The following is a 26492-nucleotide window of genomic DNA, read 5'->3' as shown; positions in this document are numbered from 1 at the left end:
ATCAGGCAGGAGAAAGAAATAAAGGGTATTCAGTTAGGAAAAGAGGAAGTCAAATTGTCCCTGTTTGCAGATGACATGATTATATATTTAGAAAACCCCATTGTCTCAGCCCAAAATCTCCTAAAGTGTTTTTAAGAACTCTGTTGCCAGGCAGAGAGTAAATAGATTGATTTACTACATCATTTAATATACTAAATACTCATCTTAATATTTATAAAACTAAAGCTTACTGTATGAAAATGGTGTTTATTTTTACTATAAAAATGGTAAAAGTGGTGTGAAGTGGAATCTCACTGTGGTTTTGGTTTGCATTTCCCTAATGACTAATAATGTTGAACTTATTTTCATGTGCTTGTTGGCCATTTGTATATCTTCTTTAATATTTTATATCTTTTTATTTATTTTTTTTGATCGGGTTTTCTTCTTGCCCAGGCTGAAGTGCGGTGGTGCAATCACGGCTCACTGCCCCCTTGACCTCCTGAGCTCAATTGATCCTCCCACCTGAGTAGCTGAGACTGCAGGCACACACCACCATGCCCATCTAAGTTTTAAATTTTTTTGTAGAGGTGGGGTTTCACCATGTTTTGCAGGTTGGTCTCGAACTCCTGGGCTCAAGTGATCCACCTGCCTCAGCCTCTAAAAGCACTGGGATTATAGGCATGAGTCACCCTGCCCCGCCTAATATTTTCTTCTATTCAAATCTTTTGCCCACTTTTTAGTTGAGTTACTTGCCATCTTATAGTTGAGTTGTAGGAGTTCTTTATTATATTCTAGATACTAGACCCTTAAAAAATACATGATTTGCAAGTATTTTCTCCTATTCTATACATTGTCTTTTCACTTCCTTGATGGTTTTCTCTGTCATATAAACATTTGTAATATAAAATTTTTATAATATGAATAGTTATATTATAAACTTATATAATATAAATTGATATTATAAATTTTATAGTATAAACATTTGGCAAGACTTCATCTCTACAAAAAATTTAAAAATTACCCACATGTGGTGGCTTGCGCCTATAGTCCTAGCTACATGGGAGGTTGAGGTGGGAGGATTGCTGGAGTCCAGGAGTTCCAGGATGCAGCAAGCTATGATTGCACCACTGCACTCCAGCCTGGGCAACAAAGCAAGACCCTGTCTCTGTAAATTAGTTAACTAAATATATATAATACATGATATAAAATATGTAATACATACTATTTTATTATAATTATAAATTATATAAATATGTAATTTTATTTTACATAATTACATAAAGTATATAATATATAATGCAGAATTATGTAAAGAATATATATTATGTAATATATAATATATAAATACAAACATAATGTAAGAAGTTTTCCTGTGCTATATTGGAAATTATTTTCTCACTATTTTTTGATATTAGAAATTAACACCATTTCCACAAAGTATGATTTAGTTTTAGAAATATTAAGATGCATATTTAATTTAAATGATGTAGTAAATCAGTCTATTTACTCTCCACCTGAACAACACAGTTCTTAAAACACTTTAATCCTTCTCTCCAGATTAAGAGGTTATTGTCATATATTTTCTTTTATTTTTAAAACTTGATATCATTATTTTGTAATATAATTGCTTAGATTTGGCATATATAGAACTAAGGCAGAGGTTGGAAAACTTTCTCAACAAAGTGCCAGATAGTAAATATTTTGTTTCATCAGCTATATGGTTTCTGTTTTAACTACCCGACCATGCTTTATAGTGCAGAAGCAGCCATAGACAATATGTCAATACACTGGTATGACTGTGTTCCAATAAAACTTTATTTAAAGAATCTGGTGGTTGGCTGCATTTGGTCATGAGCCACATTTGCCTACCTATATGCTAGTGCTTTAGTCGTCATTCCTTTTCACAGCTTAGCCCTTCCTTCTTTCTCAGTTCATTTACTTCTGCCTGAAGTACATCCTTTAGAAGCTGTTTTTGTGATGATATGATGTTAGCAAACTCAATTTTGTTTCTTTGCCTTTTTTTTTTTTTTTTTTGAAAGATATTTTCTGGGTATAGAAATCCTTGTTTATAGTTATTTTCTCCCAGCTCATTAAAGATACTGTTGTGCTGACTGTTGCTTTTCATTGGCCTTTTAGGAGATACAATGTCATTTCATGTTTCCTTGGAGGTCCTTTGTCCTTTTCCTCTGGGTTCTTTAAGGATCTTCTCAGTCTTTGTGTTTTAAAGTTTTAATATTGGAGAATATGAGTTCTGCAAGTTTTCTGGCATAATTTATTCAGATATTGCCTCTACTTCTTTCTTTCCATACATACTTTGGACTTTTTTGGTTTTTTGCTGTATTTTCCATGTTGCTTCTTCACTCTTTGATGTTTTTTCTCTTTGACTTGCTGACCTGCATTCCAGTTAATCTCTTTAATCTAGTTCATTTTCTTTTCAGTTGTGTCTAATATTTTGTTAAAGTTGTTCATTGAATTTTTCAATGTCAACTGTATGAAAGTCTAACATACAGAAAATGGTACAACACTAAGTATACAACTGGCTACATTTTTGTCAGATAAACCCATACATGTTACTAGCACCTGAATAGAGATCAAGAATATTCTCAGTACTCAGAAGATCTCTTGGAGGCAAATTGTGTTTGACATCTAAAACCATAAATTGGTTTTCCTATTTTTGAACTTCATAGCACTTATTGAATAGCGCTTTTATTGAATTTAAAATTTTACATGGGATATTCTTTTTATCTTGATTCTATTTAAAACTCTTTATTTATATTAATATTTTTAAGGCTTCCTTTTATTTCTTTCTACATGAAACATTTAACGTATATGATTGCCTAATTTCTGCTGACTCTTGCCTACTATACCTAATATTTCTTGTTTATTCTTTTCTTTTCTGTGCTCCTTATTTTCCTTAGAAATTTCTCTGTAGAAATGTTTTGAAGACTGGTCTGAAAGATTCCTCCTATGCAGGCCTGAATTTACTTCCAACATGTTGGTGGCACTACGAGTTCAGAACAATTTGAAACTAAATTCTTGATAAAAGCTTTTTATGCCACTTAGGTAATAAAAATTTAAGCTGCAACCTCTTATGAGGGCTGGTTTGTGATTGTGGGTTTTTCCCCCCTCTATTCAAGGTTTCATTTTCTGGCAGCGTTTGTGAGAGGATCATATACAGAAGGGAAGAGCAGACAACTTTATTTCTAGTTTACCTGTACATGAATATTCTAGCCAGTTGCATGCCAGCTTTATCTTCTATTATTTTCTGCAAATGTGAGTTAGCTTCAGGCTTTATCTTCAGTCAGACTTAACTTGTCTTCGGTTCAGTGGTAAACACAGATGCTCAGTTTTAACCAACGTTGAAGTGCCTCAGGGCATTTACTTTTCATACCTCTGTGTTTCTGGCTTCCCTCAGCCCCTGGCTTTAATAATCTTTACTCTTTTTGGAAATTCATTAATAAGTTTAAGAAGATATCATTTGGTGTGTATGTGCATGCATGTGTATATGTGTACAACATTATATAAATTTTATTTATGGTATGTGTCACATATAAATATTGTTTAAATACAATATAGTCATCATTTTTATTTTTTTGGAGAGGGATCATTCAACATATTTATCATGTTGCTGTAAATAGAATCCCTCAGTTATGTTTTTTAAAGATGATGTGACATTACTATACTCTGTCTTTTCAAATGATTTTATAAAAGGTCTGATATGTAGTTCCCATAATTCTTTATACCTTCAATACTCATTTAAAATCTCTCTTATTTCTATGAAACTCCTGCCAACATCTACTGCTTGTCTTTTTCGTATGAAAAATTATTTTATTTTCATCTCGTTCTTCAAATACATCAAGAATGACTTAAGAACTGCAGAAGTCTCCATCTTTAAAGCATAAGATGCTATTATATTCTCAGGTGTTTTCTTTGTTTTTGTTTTTGTTTTCTTGCAAGAACTGAGATGGCAAGTTAGTTTATTTTGAACTTAAAGCAAAAAATCACATACCAGATGGAGAGGGCTTGAATCAAATTGAAATTTCCAGCCTATTTTTCATACTCCCTAAGAGAATATAGAGTGACTGCATAATCAACATTGAAACATAAAGTAGAAACAACTTTTTAACCATATGGTTGTTCTCATTGGTCAAACCTACTCTGAGAAAAAGAGATTATTTCAAGATATTTTAATTTGCTTTTGGTCTGAAAAAACTATAGAAATGAACTTCTTATGAATAACCATAAATTTGTCCCTTTTTCTGTTTTTAAGGTGGTGTTTATAAAAATATTTGGATATAAGCCTTTGATGCATACGTGTTAAGAGTAATTTATTCTTTGTCTTTACACATGTACCCAGATAGAAAACTTATTTGGAGGTTTATTTACTCATTTCCAGTTTTCAAACAGCCCTTCTGGTTTCGGTGTCATGCCTGTATTCTCTTTTACAATCTTTCTTGAGTATTGGGACTGATGGCATGAATTAGACTGCTCTTTTATAGCTTCCCCCTCTGGTCCTCAGTCATTTGCTATTTACACACATTCCATTTTTTAAAAAATTGTGATATATTTCACCTACTGTCATTTCCTCTCTTGTTCTTATTAGTCCTTTTTGATTTATAATGCTTTTTCCTTTTCATTGTCATTTTGTTGGTTTCAAAATGTAGATAACTTTCAATCATTTATGTTCAAGCAGATAAGGGATGTCTAAATCCATGCCACCTCCTATTACACGCCTTTCCATTCTACTTCTCTGATACTATTGTTTTATATTTAGCTCATTTTTGTTCAGTGAATGTTTCTTGGTAAGTGTAGAGGATGGATTGGGGGTAATGGGAGAAAGTAGGAAACCTGAAGGCAAGATTAGTTAAATATTACAAATAGCCATTATAGCTTAGAAGAAAGGATTGTCAGAACCAGGGCAGCTCATCATCACTGGCCATCAGAGAAATGCAAATCAAAACCACAATGAGATACCATCTCACACCAGTTAGAATGGTGGTCATTAAAAAGTCAGGAAACAACAGGTGCTGGAGAGGATGTGGAGGAATAGGAACACTTGTACACTGTTGGTGGGATTGTAAATTAGTTCAACCATTGTGGAAAACTGTATGGCGATTCCTCAAGGATCTAGAACTAGATGTACCATATGACCCAGCCATCCCATTACTGGGTATATGCCCAAAGGATTATAAATCATGCTGCTATAAAGACACATGCATACGTATGTTTATTGCAGCACTATTCACAATAGCAAAGACTTGGAATCAACCCAAATGTCCATCAGTGAGAGACCGGATTAAGACAATGTGGCACATATACACCATGGAATACTGTGCAGCCATAAAAAAGGATGAGTTTGTGTCCTTTGTAGGGACATGGATGCAGCTGGAAACCATCATTCTCAGCAAACTATCGCAAGAACAGAAAACCAAACACCGCATGTTCTCACTCATAGGTGGGAACTGAACAATGAGATCACTTGGACTCGGGAAGGGGAACATCACACACTGGGGCCTATCACGGGGGGGAGGGGGGGAGGGATTGCATTGGGAGTTATACCTGATGTAAATGACGAGTTGATGGGTGCTGACGAGTTGATGGATGCAGCACACCAACATGGCACAAGTATACATATGTAATAAACCTGCACGTTATGCACATGTACCCTAGAACTTAAAGTATAATTAAAAAAAAAAAATTACACAGCCCGAGTTAAAAAAAAGAAAGAGATACTGGGACAGAATAGAGAGAAATGTTTAAAAGGTTGACAAAAACTGTCCAAACTTAATGACTGGATTAGTTATGGATAGGAAAGGAGAGAAAAAAAATCTGTAGAATAACTCCATGGTTCCTGGCTTAGATGTCTGTGTACACATTTATATAGTTAATATTATGGTTAGGAATAGAGAAAGAGGGCCAGTTCTGGGTGTGCACGGTGAGATGGATGAATTTAGTTTGGTCCATATGATGAAGGATCCATGGGACATTTAAGTAAATAAATCTGATGAGCTGCTGCATATATGGATCTAGAGCTCTAAAGAGGGATCGTAGTTAGAGACACAAAATGTCCACAGGGAAAACATGAAAAAAAATGGGATTATCCAAAGTCATTTATAGAGTGACAAATGAAGTGGGATCTGCATATAACAAGGCGGGGAACAGTAATGTTATGGGATGAGGAAGGACGGAATAATTTGTGATAGAAACTACCAATAGAAGGTTCAGTAAGTGAGGAAAAACCGTGAAGCAGTAGTCTTACGGAAGACATAAGATTGGATCATGTATAAATGGTTGGATCATTTATAAATGTAGCCAATAAGATAAGGACTAAAAGCTATAAGATTTGACAATTTTAGGTAACTGGTTTCTTTTACCACAGTATTTTCAGAAGAATGATTTTTTGTTTGTTTGTTTGTTTTGAGACAGAGTCTTGCTCTGTCTCCAGGCTGGAATGCAGTGGCATGCTCACTCACTGCAACCTCTGCCTCCCAGGTTCAAGTGATTCTCCTGTCTCAGCCTCTCAAGTAGCTGGGACTATAGGCACGTGCCACCATGCCCAGCTAATTTTTGTATTTTTAGTAGAGATGGGGTTTCACCATGTTGGCCAGGATGATCTTGATTTCTTGACCTCTCGATTCGCCCCCCTTGGCCTCCCAAAGTGCTGGGATTACATCGTGAGCCACCGTGCCTGGCCAGAAGAATGATTTTAATGCCAGTCAGTGATGGTGGCTTGAGGACTAAAAAGGAAATGAAGAACTGATTTAATAAATAATTTGTTTAAAAAATATTATTTGAGAAATGACAGGAGAAAAAGGATGGTACCTGAAAGTATATATACCTTGATATTCTTTGGGTGCAGGAAACAGAAACTAAGTCAGGATAACGAAAGCAAAAATGAAACTTAATGATTCATTGTCTATATTCTATTGTAGAAAACAACTTTGGCTTTTAGTTAAAGTTTTAATATTACTTCCACCATCTGACTCTGGTGGTTATGAAGACCATATGTTCAATTAAAAATTTCTTTTCTGCCGGGTGCGGTGGTGCATGCCTATAATCCCAGCTCTTTGGGAGGCCGAGGCGGGGAGATCACAGGGTTAGGAGATCGAGACCACCCTGGCCAACATGGAGAAACCCCGTCTCTACTAATATACAAAAAATTAGCCGGGCATGGTGGCATGTGCCTGTAGTCCCAGTTACTCAGGAGGCTGATGATGCAGGAGAATCACTTGAACCCGGGAAGCAGAGGTTGCAGTGAGCCAAGATTGTGCTACTGCACTCCAGCCTGGCGACAGAGCAAGACTCTGTCTTAAAAAAAAAAATCTTTTCTTTATCTTTGTTTTTGCTTGTCTTCATAACTCCTGAGAAAATATTTTTCTCTCTCCTTAGCATTGCTTGTTTATCATTCTGGGATTCCAAATTTCTATTAAATTTGCAATTCTTTGAGACCAATTATTTAGATTCAAGATGGAATAGACCACAAAGAACATATTCTTATGTAACTAAGATTATATACTCAAACCTTTTATTTTTATGGAAATATTTTGGTATATTGCATCTGTTAATATCTATCTGACTTTATAAGCAAAAAATATGATACAAAATTTAATAATTTAAAAAATTTCTCAGGATTATCATTGTGAATGCAACCAGAATAAATATAATACAATGAGACCTTTTTATTTACACCTTAAAGCCTTTTCAGTATACTGAGAAATATAAAAATGACATAAACTTGATTCAGTACACCTTGAAACATAATCTACAACTTTATAGGCAAGGGAGTTAGTTGGCACAGCATTCTAAGGGTATCTGTTTCTTTCTTTTAATTCCTAAAACCTAGGCTGATACTTACTTCAACCATCTGTCCTCTCTATCCCACTCAATCCTCCAGCCTTTTTTTGGATTTCTTTATTTTCCTAAATTTCCCATATTTGTCTCATTCATTCAGCAAATATATATTGAGCACCTACCATGTGGCAGTCACATAGAGAATACAGATTTGAACAAGACAGATATGGTGCTTGCTCACTGATATTTTACAAACTATTGGGAAGAGTAGTGCAATAAATAGTCCTTGGTTGAATCTTATGTATTACTGGCTATTGATATCTTTTCCTAAGGGTTTTAAAGATTAAATGAGATATACATTACTTTAAACAGTGTCTGGTAAATGCTCAGTAAAAACCATTATGATTCTCAACATCTACGTAGGATTTCCAAATTCCATGGCCTGGTTTTCAATCTTTGCTGTTTCCCAAATACATTTTCTTTTCTTGGTCTCTTCTGCTGCCATGTTCCTGGAACCCTGTATGGAACTCTGTCTCTGTAATAGGCTTATAACTCTTCACTTCTTTTAATTCACTGATAGAATCACAAAGAAATATTAAAGAATAAAGTAGAGTTTGCTGAAGATGTCCTACCATAGGGAAGAGGTGGTACTGGTGTACCCTGTATCAAACAGTCTTTAAAGTGGCTGTTAGTCTCTTAGACATGTTTGTACATCACAATGCTTATTTGGCCATTTTCTCTTCCTCTTTAATCTCTTGACCAAAGTAATTTGAAATTCCTCTCCTTTTATCATGCAGAGTAATTTAGTTATTTTTGCATGCAATCCTTTTCATAGCTTCCTTTCAATCTTAGGGTATATTTTAAAATCCTTAACATGACCAACAAGACCCCATAAGAATTGACCTTGCCCACCTCTCCAGTTGTATTTTCTGCTGCTCTCTCTGCTGCTTGCTTTGCCCAACTCTAGCCCTAGTATCCTTTCTGTGTTCTTGGAATAAGCACAGCACTGTCTTATCACACTGCCTTAGCATATGCTACAAACATGAATTCCTCCTTCCCAATCTATCCTCTAGGCATCTTTCTCCTTCTCCTCCTTCGGGCTTCAGGGTATTTCATTTATCAGGTCCCTCAACTCTGTGCTGTCTTTGTACTCCAGTCATCACTTTTACAAACTATCCTAATTTTAACTATTTTTGTTCAGTATCTCATTCCCCTACTAGGGTGAAAAGAGCAGGAGCGTACCTGTCTTGTTCATTGCTGTATTCCCATTATTTAGCACAACACATGCCACAAAAGAGGAGCTCACTGTGCATTCTCGGGCCACATGAAGTTTTCAAGGTATTCATGATAAATAGTTTTTGGTTACTATAAGGGAGGAAGAACTTAAGAAATTAAAAAGTTACCTTCTCACTTATCTTAAGATCCATAAACAATTGAAAAATAATCCTGGTCTTTGCAAATTGAAAAAAAGGAAAAAGATGCATTACATAGATGATTAATAGGATGAACAAAAAATTCTCTATAGATTTGAGGCTCTGTCTTTACTGAACTTGGACTTCTAAAGTTCAAAATGAGGAACTGTTTGCTGAAATGTGTCATCTGATTTCAATTGCTGTGGAAAGGGAGAGATGATTTCTAATATAGCCAGCTCCAATCTGTGTAGGGTGTTTGGGTCAAAATCAACATCTTGAGTTTCATTAGGGAGCACTTGCAGTGAGCCTTGCAGATGTAATTTGCTACATCCAGCCAACACCTCTGAGCAGATGGATTTCTACACTATGCTTAACAGAGGTTTGTTTTTTCTTCTTTGAATGAATTGCCTGTGACTTTTGTAAAATATTTTGACAGAAATGGAATATTGAAATCATTTATAAATTAAAACTTTGCTGTTGTTGGATTTAGTGAGTTTTAATAGAAACTGTTGTGAAAATTATTTAGCATTTATGAAAAACACAGGGGCTGCTTTTTCATGTAATTCTTGTTCACCTTAGTGGTTTATATGTATTGTTCCATTCTAGGTTTTTTAAGTCATAGTTTTATAATCATAATTTCCACTTGTTCTGAAAGATGATGATGTACTGTTAAAATTATTTTCTTTCCAATTTCACTTAGTGTGTTTGACTTTAATCCTCAAACTGTGTATGCAAATAGGATTCCTTGGGGAGAAAAGGAAGCTCAGAAACTAACTTCTAATTTGTTTTTGATGATGATATTTTTAAATGAATTTCTTGGGAACAATCATGTATGTATTAGTAGTAAAATTAAGCTGTTGTACTACCTAAATATACTTAATATAATTGCTGTAGACATTATCCTTCTGTAAGTAGCTCACATTCAGCCTTCTTTGTCATTTATTTTGTTATGGGTTCTATAGCTTTTAAAGGCTGAAAAGGAACATCACCCTATTTATTCCTTGCGTATCAGTTTTGCATTTCCCAATCTCCTCCCTCTCCCCACCACACTTATTTTAAAAACCAAACCAATATGGCAGACCTAACATGCTGTCATATTTTTCCTGATCACATTTTTAGACTTTATTTTTTTAAAGCAGTTTGAGGTTCATAGCAAAATTGAGAGGAGGGGACAGAAATAACTCATATATCCCCTGCTCCTAAACCTGCACAACCTCTCCAATTCGGTACTGATGAACCTACAGGGATACATAATTGTCACCCCAAATCTGTAGTTTACTAGAGGACTCACTCTGGGTGTTGTACATTCTATGGACTTGGAGAAATATATAATGACATGTATCTGTCATTATAGTATCATGCATAATATTTTTACTGCCCCCAAAACCACCTGTGCTCAACATACTTATTTCTTAGCCCCTACAAACACTGATATTTTCCCTGTCTCCATAGCTTTGCCTTTTTAAGAATGTCATATAATTGGCATCAAACAGTATATAACTTTTTCGTATAGGATTCTTTGACATAGTAATTTACATTTTTGCTTCTTCCATGTATTTCCATGGCTAGATAGCTTTTAATTTTTTGAGACAGGGTCTCACTCTGTCACCCAGGCTAGAGTGCAGTGGTACGATCATAGCTCACTGCAGCCTCAACTCCTGTACTCAAATAATTATCCTGAGGAGGACTATTTGCTACCTCACCTGGCTAAATTTTTTTGTTTTTAAATTTTTGTAGAGACAGGGTCTTGCTGTGTTGCATAGGGTGATCTCTAACTCCTGGTCTCAGGTGATCCTCCATCTTGGACTCCTAAAACACTGGGATTACAGGTGTGAGCAGCGGCACCTGGCCGATAGCTCATTTCTGTTGTGCTAATATTTAATTGTGTGAATGTACTACAGTTTATCCATTCATGTGTGAATAGACATCTTGGTTGCTTCCAAGTGTTGGCAATTTTAAATAAAGCTGCTATATTCCTCCATCTGCAGGTTTTTGTGTGAACCTATGTTTCCAGCTTCTTTCAACAAATACTAAGGTACATACATGATTGCCAGATCGTATGGTAAAAATGTTTAGTTTGGTAGTATACCACCAAACTGTCTTCGTTTTGCATTCCCACCAACAATGAGTGGGAATCCCTGTTGTTGCACATACTCACTAGCATTTGGTGTTCTGAATTTTGGCCATTCTGATAGGTATGTAGTGGTATCTAAATGCTGTTTAAATTTAGTTTCCTGATGACATGTTCTGTGAAGCATTTTTTCATATGCTTATTTGCCATCTATATATCTTTGATTGATGGGTCTGTTAAGGTCTTTGGCCCATTTTTAAAAATAGGCTTTGCTTATTGTTGAGTTTTAAGAGTTCTTTGTATATTTTGGGTAACAGTCCCCTATCAGATGTTTTGGCAAATATTTTCTCCCAAATTTGCTTTTCTTTTTGTTCTCTTGAGTGTTTTTGTTTGCAGAAATTTTTAATTTTAGTAAAGTCCAGATTATCAGTTCTTTCTTTAATGGATCAAGCATTTGGTGTTACATGTAAAAAGTCATCAAAAAGTCAAGGTTATCTAGATTTCCTCCTGTTATCTTCTAGGAGTTGTATAGTTTCGTGTTTTACATTAGGTCTTGTACTAGTTTGTTCTTGCATTGCTATAAAGAAATACCTGAGACTGGGTAATTTATAAAGAAAAGAGGTTTAATTGGCTCACAGTTCTGCTGGCTGTACAGGAAGCATGGTGGCATCTGCTTTGCTTCTGGGGAGGCCTCAGGAAACTTACAATTATGGTAGAAGACAAAGCAATAGCCAGCACTTCACACGGCTGGAGCAGGAGGAAGAGAGGGAGGGTGGAGGGTGGTTTCACATACTTTTAAACAGCCAGCTCTTACTGAAGTATAATTTATATAATGTAACATTAACACTTGTAAGTATACAATTCTGTTATTTTTATTAAATTTATTAAGATGTATAACCATGACCATAATACAGTTTTAGAACATTTCCATCATCCCAAAAGTTTTCTTGTGTCCTTTGTAGTTGATCCCTGCTCCTACCTACAGCCCTAGGCAACCCTGATCTTCTTTCTGTCCCTATAAATTTGCCTTTCCTGGACATTTTAATACACTGGAATCATACAATAGATAGTCTTTTGCATCTGGCTTCTTTCACTTAGTGTAACATTTTGGTATTCTTCCATGACGTAACATGTATCAGTAGTTTGTTCCTTTTTATTGCTGAGGAGCATTCCGTTGTATGATAATGCTACATTTTATTTATCAGTTCACCAGTTGATATATATTCTACTTTTTGCCTATAGTGAATAATGCTGTTACGTACATTTGGGTACATGTGTTTGTATGGACAAATGTAACTGATCATTGATAGAGTCTTTACAGTGGAATTATTGGGTTGAATGGTAAATTTATGTTGAACAGTTAAAGAAACTCCCAAATCACTTTCTAAGTGGTTACACCGTTTTACATTCTTATGCTCGATTTGTTAGGGTTTTACTTTCTACATATCCTTACCAACACTGGGTATTTTAGCCATTCTGATGGAGATACATATAGTGATATCTTATTGTGGTGTCAATTTGCATTTTGTAATGACTTATAATGTTTCATGTTTTTCATGTATGTAATAATTTATATATCTTCTTTAATGAAATGTCTATTCAAATCATTTTCCCATTTTAAAGTTTTCTTCTTATTTTTGAGTTCTAAGAGTTTTTTTTTTTTATATATTCCAACTGTCTTTTTTTCTGATATATGCTTTGCTAGTGTTTTCTTCCTGGCTGTGTGGCTGTGTGGCTGTGGCTTTTCTTTTCTTTTTTTTATTTTTTGAGATGGAGTCTCACTCTGTTGCCTCAGCTGGAATGCAGTGGCACAATCTTGGCTCACTTCAACCTCCGCCTCCCGGGTTCAAGCGATTCTCCTGCCTCAACCTTTCAAATAGCTGGAATTACAGGCATGAGCCACCATGCATGGCTAAATTTTGTATTTTTAGTAGAGATGGGGTTTCACCATGTTGATCTGTCTGGTTTCAAACTCCTGGCTTCAAGAGATCTGCCCGCCTCGGCCTCCCAAAGTGCTGGAATTACAGGCATGAGCCATCACGCCCAGCGTGATGAGAATCTGGTTATAAGAATCTAATCTTTTCATTTTCTTTTCTTTTTTTTTTATTTTTTATTTTTTTTGTTTGAGACGGAGTCTCGCTCTGTGGCGGCCCAGGCTGGAGCCTAGTGGCCGGATCTCAGCTCACTGCAAGCTCCGCCTCCCGGGTTTACGGCCATTCTCCTGCCTCAGCCTCCGGAGTAGCTGGGACTACAGGCGCCCGCCACCTCGCCCGGCTAGTTTTTTGTATATTTTTTAGTAGAGACGGGGTTTCACCGTGTTAGTCAGGATGGTCTCGATCTCTTGACCTCGTGATCCTCCCGTCTCGGCCTCCCAAAGTGCTGGGATTACAGGCTTGAGCCACCGCGCCCGGCTCATTTTCTTAATAGTTACTTTTGAAGCATAAACATTTAAAATTCGTTGAAATCTATTTTGTCAATTTTTCTTTCTTTTATGAATTGTGCTTTTGGTATCATTGTCTTAGCTCTTACATTTAGATCTATGATACATTTCAAGATAATTTTGCTTATAATGTGAAATAGGGTCTAAGTTCATTTATTGCATGTGGATATTACAATTGTCACGTTACTATTTGTTTAAAAGACTATCGTTTCTCCACTGAATTGTCTTGGCATCTTTGTTGTAAATCAGTTTATCATTATTATAATTTATTCCCCCTGGACTCTTACTTCTGATCCATTGATATAAATGCTTGTCCTGGTGTCTGTATTATAGTCTTGATTACTGAAATGTCAAAGTAAGTTTGGAAATTAGGTCATGTAAGTCAGAGGTCCCCAACCCATGGGACATGGACTGGTGAGTGGTGGGTGAGTAGGCATTACCACCTAAGCTCTGCCTCCTGTGAGATCAGTGACAGCATTAGATTCTCATAGGAGTGTGAATCATGCATACGAGGGATCTAGGTTGCGTGCTCCTTATGAGAATCTAACTAATGCCTGATGATCTGAGGTGGAACAGTTTCATCCCCAAACCACCCCCTAACCCCAGATCATGGAAAAATTTTCTCCACAAAACCAATCCCTGGTGTCAAAAAGGTGGGGGCCGCTGATATGAGTCATCCAACTTTCTTCTCCTGTTTTGAAATTATTTTGTCTGTTTTTCATGTTTTATAAAAATTTTGACATCTGTTTATCAATTTCTATAAAAAGAGACTGCTAGAATTTTGGTAGAAATTGATTTTAATTTGTAGATCAAGTGGGAAAATTTGCCATCTTGACATTATTGAGTCTTTGGATCTGTGAACACAGAATGTTTATTTAGATCTTCAGAAATGTTTTGCAGATTTCAGTATACTAGTCTTATACTTCTTATGTTAAATTTATTCCTATGTATTTTACTTATTTGATGCTATTGTGATGGAATTATTTTCTTATTTTTCTTTTTGTATTCTTTTTTCCTGGTATATAAAAATACAGTTGAATTTTTTGTATTTTTCTTCTATCCTGAGACCTTGCTGAACTATGGTTTACTAGTTCTAGTTGTCTTTACTTTTTGTTCTCTGGGATTTTCAATATATTAAATGATGCCATATGTGAATAAAGACAGTTTTACTTTTTTCTTCAGAATCTCTTGTGTAATTTTGCATAGAAATAGTGAGAGCAGACATCCTTGCCTTATTCCCAATCCTAGAGGGAAAGCATTCAGTCTTTCACCATTAAGAATGATTGTAGTTGTGAGTTTTTCAGAGATGCCCATCATCATTTTGAGAATGATCCCTTTTATTCCTAGTTTAATTGAGACCTTTTATTTATTTCTTTTTTTGAGACAGAGTCTCACCCTGTCTCCTAGACTGGAGTGCAGTGGCACAATCTTGGCTCACAGCAACCTCTGCCTCCTGGGTTCAAGTGATTCTCGTGCACCATCATGCCCAGCTAATTTTTGTATTTTTAGTAGAGACGGAGTTTCGGCATCTTGACCAGGTTTATTTTGAACTCCTGACCTCAAATGATCTTCCCACCTTGGCCTCCCGAAGTGCTGGGATTATAGGTGTGAGCCATCACACCAGCCATTTTATTGAAACCTTTTAAAAAATCATGAATTGCTTGTTGATTTTATCAAAATTTTTTTGAATTTGTTGATATCATGTGGTTTCTATACTTTTTGCTGTTACTATTGTGTATTACATTAACCAATTCTATATAATTAATTTTTATATATAATTGACAATCAATCGTGTGAACCTAGTATTTCTCAACTATATCTCATTTGGTCATAGGGTGTTATCCTCTGTATATGGTGCTGGATATGATTTGCTATATTTTTAAAGGATTTCTGTATCCATGTTTATTAAGGGGTTTTAGTCTGTAAATTTCTTGTAGTGACTTCATCTGCTTTTCATGTCAACTTAATGCTAGCCTCAAAGAATGAGTTTGGAAGTCTTTCATTCTGTCCTACTTTTGGAAGCATGTATGAGGGATTGACATTCTTTCCCTAAATGTTTGATACAGTTTACCAGTGAAGCCATGTGGAACTGGTAGAACTTTTTTCGATGAAAAGTTTTTAAATTAATAATTTAATTTCTTTGTTATAGGTCTATACAGATTTTCTTCCTTCTTTAGTCAGTTATGGTAAGTTGTATCTTTCTTTTTTTTTTTTTTCTTTTGAGACGGAATCTTGCTCTGTCGCCCAGGCTGGAGTGCAGTGACGTGATCTCAGCTCACTGCAGTCTCTGCCTCCTGGGTTCAAGCCATTCTCCTGCGTCAGCCTCCTGAGTAGCCGGGAATACAGGCACTCACCAACATGCCCAGCTAATTATTTTTAGTAGAGTTGGGGTTTCACCTATTGGCCAGGCTAGTCTCAAACTCTTGACTTCAGGTGATTTGCCCACTTTGGCCTCCTGAAGTGCTGGGATTACAGGCATGAGCCACTGTGCCCAGCCAGTAATTTGTATTTTTCTAGAAAGTTATATATTCATCTTGAGTTATCTAATTTGTTGGCATAAAGCTGTTCTTAACATTCCCTTTTAATCTCTTTTACTTTTGAAGAGTTAATAATGATATTCTTTCATTCCTCATTCTAGTAATTGTGACTTATCCCTTTTTTCTGCATTAGTTAAGCTAAAGGATTGTCAGTTTGATAATCCATTAGAAATAAGTTAATTTCATTTATTTTTTTCCTATCATTTTTCCTTTTCATTTCATTGGTTTCAGCTCTAATCTTTATTATTTTCTGTTTTAATAGCATTGTTTTTAGTTTTATTATTTCTCATCTTAAGGCTAAAGCTTTCATTATTGATTTGAGAAATTTATTCCCATATGATGTGGGCATTTAATGCTATAAATATCTCTTTAATCACTACTTAAGCTGCATCCCAGAAATTGTGATATATTTACATTTTTTATTTTCTTATTTTTTTTTTTTTTTAGACAGAGTCTCGCTCTGTCGCCCAGGCTGGAGTGCAGTGGCCAAATCTCAGCTCACTGCAAATTCCACCTCCCGGGTTTATGCCATTCTCCTGCCTCAGCCTCTCACATTTTTTATTTTCTTTAAAGTATTTTGTTATTTTCCTTACGATTTCTTCTTTGGCCCCTGGGTTATTTAGAAATGTGTTGTTTAACTTCCAAATATTTCACAATTTCACAGATTTCTTTTTGTTGCTGATTTCTAATCTAATTCCATTGTGGTCAGATGATATACTTTATATGATGTTCATTCTTTTACATTTATTAAGACTTGTTTTAAGGTCTAGCATATGGTCTGTTTGGGAGATTGTTGCATAGGCACTTGAATGTGTATTCTGCAGTTCTTAGCTGCAGCATTTTATTAATATATATGCCAGTTACGTTGAGTTGGTTGATAAACCTGTTCATTTCTTCTATCACCTTAATTGAGTTTCTAATTATTCTATCATTTATGGAGAGTGGGATATTTAAATCTTCAAGTGTTATTTTTTAGTTGTCTATTTTATCATTTAAATTCTGTCAGTTTTTGATTCATGTACAGTCATGAGTCACTTAATATGTTCTGAGAAATGCATCATTATGCAATTTTGTTGTTGTGCAAACATTATAGCATATGCGTATACAAACCTAGATAACATAGCCTACTCTACCTTTAGGCTATAGCCCATCTATGGTAAAACATATTGCTCTTAGGCTGCAAACCTGTATAGAATGGAACTGTACTGAATAGACAATTGTAAGTTTTGATAAGTATTAATTGTTAATAATGGCAAGTATTTTTTTTTTATCTCAAATGTATCTAAGCATAGAAAAGGTACAATAGAAGTATGGTATTAGAATCATATGGGACCACCATTGTATATGCAGTCTGTCACTAAGTGAAACATTGTTATGTAGCACATAATGTATTTTGAGATTCTGTTGTTAGATGTGTATGTACCTATAATTGTTAGGTTTTACTAAAAGTTGGCCCCGTTTATTATTATGAAATACCTGTCTCTGTAATACTTCTTGTCTTAAATTAGTTTCTATCTGTTATTAATTATAGCTACTTCAACTTTCTTATGGTTGTGGTTTAATAGTATACCTCTTTCCATCTTCTTACTTTAACTTAGTTTTGGTTTTGAATGAAAGTGTTTCTAGTTTAAACAGTATTTTGTTAATCTTGCTATTTAACGCAGTCTGACAATCTCTGATTTTTAAATGCGGCTTTTAACATTTTCATTTAGTGTAATAATAATATATTTGAACTCACTTGGTAATTTGCTATTCGTTGTCTGTTTTTCCTGCCTTTTTTGTTACTCTGTTTCCCTTTTACTACTTTATGTGGTTTGTATCTGTATTTTAGTGTACCATTTCATTTTCTCTATTCATTTTTTTACTATGTATATTTTTAATGGTGGCTCTGGGAACTGTATTATGACTTGAATTTACATTCTACCTCAGTTAAACTCCTAAATTAATTCTGGTGAATTATGGAAAATTTGTTCTAATTTATATCTAATCTTTATCCCCCTGTATTGACACATATAGTATATCTACATGTAATATAACCCAATATTACAGTGTTATAAATGTTGTATATATTCAGTAGCATTTTCAAGTACTTAAGAGGAGAAATGACCAATACTGTATCTATAGAGTCTTCATATAACCCAAATATTTGTTACATCCAGTGCTTTTGGTTTCTTTCTGTACATTGGAGTTAACACCTGAAAGATTGAAGGACAAGGTGTTTCTGGTAAGGAAGATCTGACACCATTAAATAATCTGAGTGCTTGTTTATGAGAGAATATCTTTGTTTCACTTTTAGTTTTGAAGGATAGTTTTACTGGATATAAAATTATTGGTTGACAGTTTTTGTTTTCCTTCTTTGGTAGTGTTACCAGTTTCCACTGATAGTATTGCTGAGTGTGGACATTGTTCACCACTTCAAATCAAGTGACCTCTCTTTGATCATTCCAGCAATGCCACCAGTCCTCATAGCTTGCCTTGTAGAACCTCCTCTGTGGTAGAGATAGAAATGGCCTCATGCAAGAACATCACAGATTCTCACTTTTCTTATCCAAAGTTCAACAGTTCTTCAAGCATAAATGCTTTTCTCATTATTTTAATCCCAAAGTGCTGAAATGGTTGTGTTTTTTGTTAAATGTTGTATCAACTATATCTAGCTTTGCAGTTTATTTTTGGAAAGATGATTTTTAAAAAACTGCTTATTTGGCCATAACTGCAAGTCTAACCCAAATTCTCTTCTTTTCTCAAGCTACTTCATATATTACTAGTTGGTTTTGGTTTTTTTTTTTCAAATATTTAGCCTGGAAATGATTGCATTTCACTGTCTCCTTAGATTGGACCCATTACAAGTAAGGAAATGCAATGCATTGTGACCTATGCAGAAAGAATTACTGGTGACTGCTTTATACTGAAGACAACTGTGGGTGTGGTAGGCAGAGTTTGTGCAATGAATAGCACAAATGTATAATTACATACTCTCTCAGATTTTCATTTTTTGGATCTTTCCAACTCTGTGACATCTGAGGTTTTCTTCTTACGTTCCTGACGATATTTAGGAAAAATTACTTCTGACTTTCATTAATGATTTTGCAAGCTTTTCTAACTTATTTAATGTCTTTCCATTCCTTATAGTAGCTATGACAATTTTTTTTTTACCAATTTCTTTAAGATTATCTAGTTGTTTTCCCTACTCAGCAGGCAACCTTCATATTACTTCAGTGGAAGCGAGTGAAAGCATTGACAGTTTCTCACCCAGACCCATCGAATTCCTAATAAACAGCCTTTGCAATTATCATAGAATATTTCTCTTCCAAATAGTTCCACAGTTCACTCTTCGAAGAATTCCACTTTCTCGTAGAGACCTTACTAGAGTATGGTATCTTAAAATGACACCACCATCAACTGGTGTCCCATTACCCTGCTAATTGTTCTCCAGAGCTTTTTATCAACATTGACGTACTAAATATCAGTTGATTAATAGTTGATTATCTTTCTACCACTAGAATGCAAGATCTATGAAAACAGTGAGTGTGCATTGCTCAGTGCTGTGTCCCTAGATCCTAGAATGAGGTCACATAATTTTAACTCAGAATATTTGTTCAACAAAAGAATCTACCTTACTAGAAGCAATCCTTATACTGCCGTCAATGCTTAAGACCCAGCCATTTTTACTCATTCATTCCCCTCCCTCCCTCCCTCCCTCCCTTCCTTCCTTCCAATTTCCTTTCTTTCAACTTCCTAACTTTCCCCTCCTCCCTCCCTCCCTCCCTCCATCTCTTTCTTTTGTGTACTATATGCTATGCACTGTATTTTTAGAGAACTTGCTTACAAACTCTTTATTTTCCCCATGTTGGCATGTAAGAATATCAAGATCTCTTTTCAGCTTATCCAATCAGGACAAAACCTTTTAGCTGTCAAATCGAATAGAGCTTTTTTAAATTCTTGACATCATTGCTTGATTCCTTCTTGAATACCTTCCTAACTTCTGGATAACCACTCTCTTTTGGTTTTCTGTGGATCTTGGCCATTCTTTCTGAACATTCTTCATGGGCTCTTTTTCCCTTTCCTCTGCCTTTCTCTTAAACACAGGTATTCTTCCTATGTACAGCTTTCCTAAACTTTAGCTATCATCTTTCACTGATAGTTTACAAATCTGTAAGATTTTCACATGCCTGACTTCTTTGTTCTTTTCTTATATGCCCAGATACCCATTTTAGCTATACCTGTACTAATGTTAAGGACTGAATATTTGTATTCCCTCAAATTCATATGTTGAGCCCTTAACATCCAATGTGATGGTTAGGAGGTGAGGCATTTAGGAGGTATTTAGGTTTCTGTGACATCACGAGATTGGAGCCAGTGGGATTAGTACCTTAAGAAGAAAAGGAAGAAATACCAGAGTTTCCTCTCTCTCTGTCGTGTGAGAACACAGCAAGAAGGTTATCTAATTGTTTTCCAGCTTCAGAGAGTGTTCTTACCAGGAACCAAATCTGCCAGCACCTTGATGCTGGAATTCCCAGAACTCTTAGAGATGAATGTCTATTGTTTAAGTCACTAGTCTATGGTATTTTGTTATACCAGCCTCTGCTGACCACAAGACAGCTATCCATTCCATGGCACTGATGTTACTGATAGGATCTTGTCTTATAGAGTAGTAGGAGTCTTCAATACCAATTTACCCTAAGTCACACATTGTTATAATATTCACATTTTTAGCAAAACTATAGGGTAACTACTAATACCTTTTTATCTGAAGGGCAATGCTATTCTTTTCAGTCCCTTCTTCTTTTAAAAACAGTGATTATTCTAGTTTTGCATCGTTTACTATTGAAATAATGTTTTAGACAATCTTAGAGGATTGTATTTCTTTATGAATAATGAAATGTTGATGAACAAGTCATGATTAAACCAGTAATGACTTTCAGAAGTAAACAATAGTTTTATTAGTAACATGGATTTCTATATGTAAAAGATTTTTCACAAATTTGAAATCAATTATCTTATTACTATCATTATTATTATATTTTGTACATGCAATACATTTCATATTTCCTACAAAACAGTATTCCAAATGTAGAATCTTAGTTACAGCACAAATAAAACTGTAGGTTGCTCATTTTCATTTCCTTTCTTTCTATGCCTTTCAACTGTCTTCCTCTTCCATGAAGATGGGCTAGATATCATTTATAATGTCTTGATTTTTTTTGAAGTATCTATTACTTAAATTAACATCACTTAGAATTAACAAACACTTTATCTTAACTGTCTATTTTATTTTATTTTAAGATGGAGTTTCGCCCTTGTTGCTCAGGCTGGAGTGCAATGGCATGATCTTGGCTCACTGGAGCCTCTGCTTCCCATATTCAATAGATTCTCCTGCCTTAGCCTCCTAAGTAGCTGGGATTACAGGCATGCGCCACCACACCTGGCTAGTCTTTTTGTATTTTTAGTAGAGACAGGTTTTCTCCATGTTGGTCAGGCTGGTCTTGAACTCCTGACCTCAGGTAATCTGCCTACCTCGACCTCTCAAAGCGCTGGGATTACCGGTGTCAACCACTGCTCCCGGCCTTAACTGTCTTTAAATAAGTTAAGTGCTAACTAGTTTGGGCTAACACTCTCAGCAATTTTGGCCTATTTAAATTTGTAGTACATCTTTCTCTCAAGTGTTACACTCACAATAGGTGGTAGAATGTTCCTGGTTATACTAGTTCATATTTGAAATACAAACTTGCCTGAGTCTTACTGGTTTGTTGACTGTAAGACAAAAAAACTGGGAGAAGAGGAAGGCATTTTTTTGTTGTTGATGCTTTTGACAAACATTCAGTGACTAAGGTAATGAAAACAAGGAAAACTGAGGAAAGTGTCTCCAACATTGACCAACATTCTTTCTGCATTTGCTAAATGGATATTTGTAAGGTGACTCAAACTGGCCTCAAGTACATACACTTTTTTTCTGTATTGATTCCTACCAAAAAAGATTGGGATCATAAATTATGTTTCTGTGATCAGGATTTGTATAAATAGTCACTGTTCATTAACCGCAACATTGACAAAAACTTTTTTTTTTAATATCTATATTATTAAAATTATTTTTGTGTCGTGTAAACTATAATCTTCTGATTATAGCATGGTGTAAAATCGGCAACATGTGATACAATATAAAGAAATCCACTGTAATTTTCTTTTTAAGTTTCACTCAATTGTAAGTTAATATGTTCCTTTGGGGACCTCCTTCCTGCTCCACCCCTTGGCGTTGACACATGTAACGCATAGTCTCACTGATTGTTCTTTATTTATTCAATTTGTCCCAAAGCTTTCTGTCATATTCACTTTCTTTCACATTATTTGTTCCGAATTACATCAGTGTTTGGTTATCATTTTCTTGAGAATTGTTTTGTTTGTATTCTTTTCTCTAATGATAATATAGAGGGGTAACAAATTCACATACAAATGGGATTCTCAATGTTCCTGCTTTGTTCTTTTTTTATTATTCTTTAGACATTTTGTTTGAAAATGTTTAAATTCTGCCAGCAATATTTTCTCTGAAACAAAAGACTTAGATTATAGCATTACAACTTTCCAAGTACAATAAAAATCTTAATCTCGAAGGTCAGCCCAGATTGATAGAAAACTACGTGAAGTTCTCAGAATAGTATGTGATTCTGGCCAGTCATGGATGTCTGAACATATTTTATGGAGTACCCAGAACATTATTTTGCCAGTATTATAAGTCGATAAGGTATTTCTATTCTGGTGTGTGTGTATGAAAGGAGTACTTGTGCAATTAATGTGTTTTGTGAATTTTTCTCACAGTGGGAAATTGTGGAATTTTTATCATTGTATGTTAACATCTCATCTTCTAGGTATAGTGTGCTTTTTAAAACAATCTGTATGCTAAATAAATGGACATTAAGTAGTACCTTAAAAGGTGTATTTTTTTTTTTTAGGAGTTAGAGTATGATATGCCCAATTTCAATTTCTTAATCTGATTCCAAAGAAGCAGCAGAAATATAACTGTGATAGTACCAGTGTTATTTGGGATTTTTAAAAATTTAACAAATTTAAATTTCGTGCTCTTACATCCAACATAACCACCATTTAGCATTTCTTGGATAAAATAAGGTTTGAAAAAATATATATAGCTCACTACCAGCTTTAAAATATGTAATCTGAAATCATTCCAAAATATTTTAAGACAAATTTGGCAGAGCCTTTATTTTTAAATAGCATGGAATTTGATGTAGGTTTTAAAATAATTTTAGAATTAGTTACAGATGATTTAGTTTGTCATTCTTCCTAGGGGGAAAAATATTTTAAATCTTAAGACAGGCAAAGTACCATAGTGCTGACCACATATTATGCAGTTATCATTGTTTCCAGTCAAGTTATTGTGAACTATGTTGCTAGGTTTATTTTATTATGCAAGTCTCAATTTCAAAGTTTCTAATTTTATGACAATTTTATTAACTATATTTGGTCAAGACATTTTTAATATTCAGACTTATAAGAATGTATCTTCTGGTACCTACTGAGTATTGAATATATATTTAGATTCCTCTAAAATATTTATAGTGTGATCTACCTAGTAATTCACTTGGTATTTTTTCTTCAGTGAAAAAACAAGGTAAGACTACAAGTGCAGTGTGATCTCTGATCTAATCTCTGCCTGGGCACATCCATCCCCCATAGGGGGAAAAATATATATGAAGGAAATATAACTAAGTGTTAATAGTATTTATTATTGGGAGTGGCAAGATAGAAGGTAAATTATGAATGGTTTTGATATTTTCTTCTTACATAATTTCCAAAATTATCTGCAGTATGGTGTCTATTACCTCTCTAATTAGAAAATAAATGTCCTCAATTTGTTCTAACTTAATTGAATTACTAAAAGTGATGTTCGTGTTATACTCTCTGTACTGACAAACACTAGTAGAATTGTAAAGTCCAAAATACAAATGATATCAAATTGATATCACCATAATAAATGTTTAAAAATATTCTAATGCTGAATGGACTTTTAAAAAGTTCAAAATTACTTTCCTATATTTACAAGAAATAAATGGCTTTATCTCAAAAGTTTATATTAATAAATTAATCTTACCTGAGATAAGTTAGTAAAAGCTCAAAGTATAGAAAGGGAATTTTGCTTTTAATCCTGAAGTTTATGAATGCCAATTTTTTTATCAAGTGCATTTTAATTAAAAATAACTCAAATGTAAGAATAATCTAGGGAACATATCAAAATTCATGCTGGTTCGTACCATCAGAGGTTTTGATTAAGAAAGTCTAAAGTCCTAGGAACCTCTATTTTAAACCAGCATCCCACATGATTCTGATGCAGGTGATCCAACAGACCATATTAGATTGTTTATTCTCTTCCTTTCTCATTCCATGGCAAGATCTATGGTCATTTTCAGTACCGTAGATAAAACCTTCCATTTACGTAATTTGATCTGTTTTCTCTGGCCTCCAAGGTATGGCGCATTCGTCCCCAACAGTTTCACAATACAACAAACTAGGGTAAGGGAAGAAGTTGTTAGAACTTTTATTTTTAATTTTATCCCATATATTTAATTTATATTAATGTATGGTTCATAGTGTATATAATTACTGAAAGAATTTTAAGTAGCTTGTATATTGTTTAGCACTTTGGTCTCAGGAAAACTATTTTCACTTTGTATGATGGAGTATTAGTCATAAATGTTAAATGTTTTACATTTTACTGTCAAGTGAAAATTAATTGTGTTTTTGTTTGTGTGCTTCCCTATTCCCTTTTGTCCCCTATATCAGGTGATGCTTTTCCTTGGACGATCAGCTTACATCATTTCAGCATATATACCCTTCTTGGAAAACAAGTGACACTTTGCCTAGTGGAACCTATGGGTTGCACCTCCACTCTAGCTGTCACGTCTCAAAAACTACTTGCTACGGGACCTGATACACGACATTCATTTGTTGTCTGTCTCCATGTTGACCTAGAGTCACTAGAGATAAAATGCTCTAATCCCCAGGTTAGTACATTTGATTTATGAAAGGAAATTTAAAGTAATGTGATTTAAAAGCAATTGTTATCCTTTTTGTTGAAGGGTTTCTCTTCTCTTAAGTATCCTAAATTATTTTTAACTTGGCCATCAAGATCAGGGTGGTTAGATTAAGAATTGCTTTGAAGCTCTCTCAAGTTGTGTAATTTAAACTCTTCTGAAAATGTAATGGTGGCAGCACAAATGTATCTTTTGGCCGATGGCATGAAATCAGTTGCAGATGTAATGTTTTTAAACACTGAAGAACTATTTTACTGTCAAACTGGAAGAGTCTGTTGAACTGATCAAATGTAATTTTCATTCAGATTCTCACTCAGAACTTCTTTGCTTATGATGCATTATTTTTAAAAAGAAAAAGATTTCAGTTGTCATAGACCAATCATGCTGTATCTTGTAATTTTACAGTTTAATGTGAATTCAGATCACCTGTGTTTACACAAATAATTAGTTGCATACAATTTAGCACTTGTTTACTTAACCTCAAATAGACTGTGTTATATTTTCTCTGTAGATTGTCAAAGCTGAATACTATTTAGAGTTATATTTTAAAATAATCCTTTTTAGAAGATTATTGGACACTCTAGGTCAATAGTGATAAATTTATACTTATCGTAGCATTAATTGTTATAAGCCAGTTTTTAAAGAGTGTTTTTTTAAGTAGGTTCAACTTAGTTGAGCTTGATGGCACATGCCTGTAGTCCCAGCTACTCAGGAGGCCGAGGCAGGAGGATCACTTGAGCCCAGAAGTTAGAGGCTGTGGTGTCCTATGATTGCAGCTGGGAGTAGCCACTGCACTCCAGCCTGGGAAATAAAGCAAGACTCTTTCTCTCAAAATTTTTTGTTTTGTTTTAATTCACTTTTTAAAAAAAATTTATTTATTTATTTTTTTTAATTATTATACTTTAAGTTCTAGGGTACATGTGCACAATGTGCAAGTTTGTTACATATGTATACTTGTGCCATGTTGGTGTGCTGCACCCATCAACTCATCAGCACCAATCAACTAGTCATTTACATCAGGTATAACTCCCAATGCAATCCCTCCCCCCGCCCCGCTCCCCATAATAGGCCCCGGTGTGTGATGTTCCCCTTCCCAAGTCCAAGTGATCTCATTGTTCAGTTCCCATGTATGAGTGAGAACATGCGGTGTTTGGTTTTCTGTTCTTGCTATAGTTTGCTGAGAATGATGGTTTCCAGCTGCATCCATGTCCCTACAAAGGA

At 34.8% G+C, this 26492-nt stretch overlaps 1 protein-coding gene across 1 annotated transcript in view; it reads left to right on the top strand.

The window, feature by feature from the left end:
* Positions 1 to 26492, top strand: part of VPS13B (vacuolar protein sorting 13 homolog B (yeast)) — a 542268-nt gene that overhangs the window by 107342 nt on the left and 408434 nt on the right. Inside the window, exon 6 of the mRNA XM_011966737.1 lies at positions 25021 to 25241. Coding sequence (XP_011822127.1) covers positions 25021 to 25241 — 221 coding nt within the window. The remainder of the gene's footprint in view (positions 1 to 25020; positions 25242 to 26492) is intronic.

The sequence above is a fragment of the Mandrillus leucophaeus genome, unplaced genomic scaffold (genome assembly GCF_000951045.1).
Source record: "Mandrillus leucophaeus isolate KB7577 unplaced genomic scaffold, Mleu.le_1.0 Scaffold770, whole genome shotgun sequence".
Taxonomy (NCBI): Eukaryota; Metazoa; Chordata; class Mammalia; order Primates; family Cercopithecidae; genus Mandrillus; species Mandrillus leucophaeus.
Note: the sequence above shows the minus strand (reverse complement) of the source record. Positions and strands in the feature narration are given on the sequence as shown.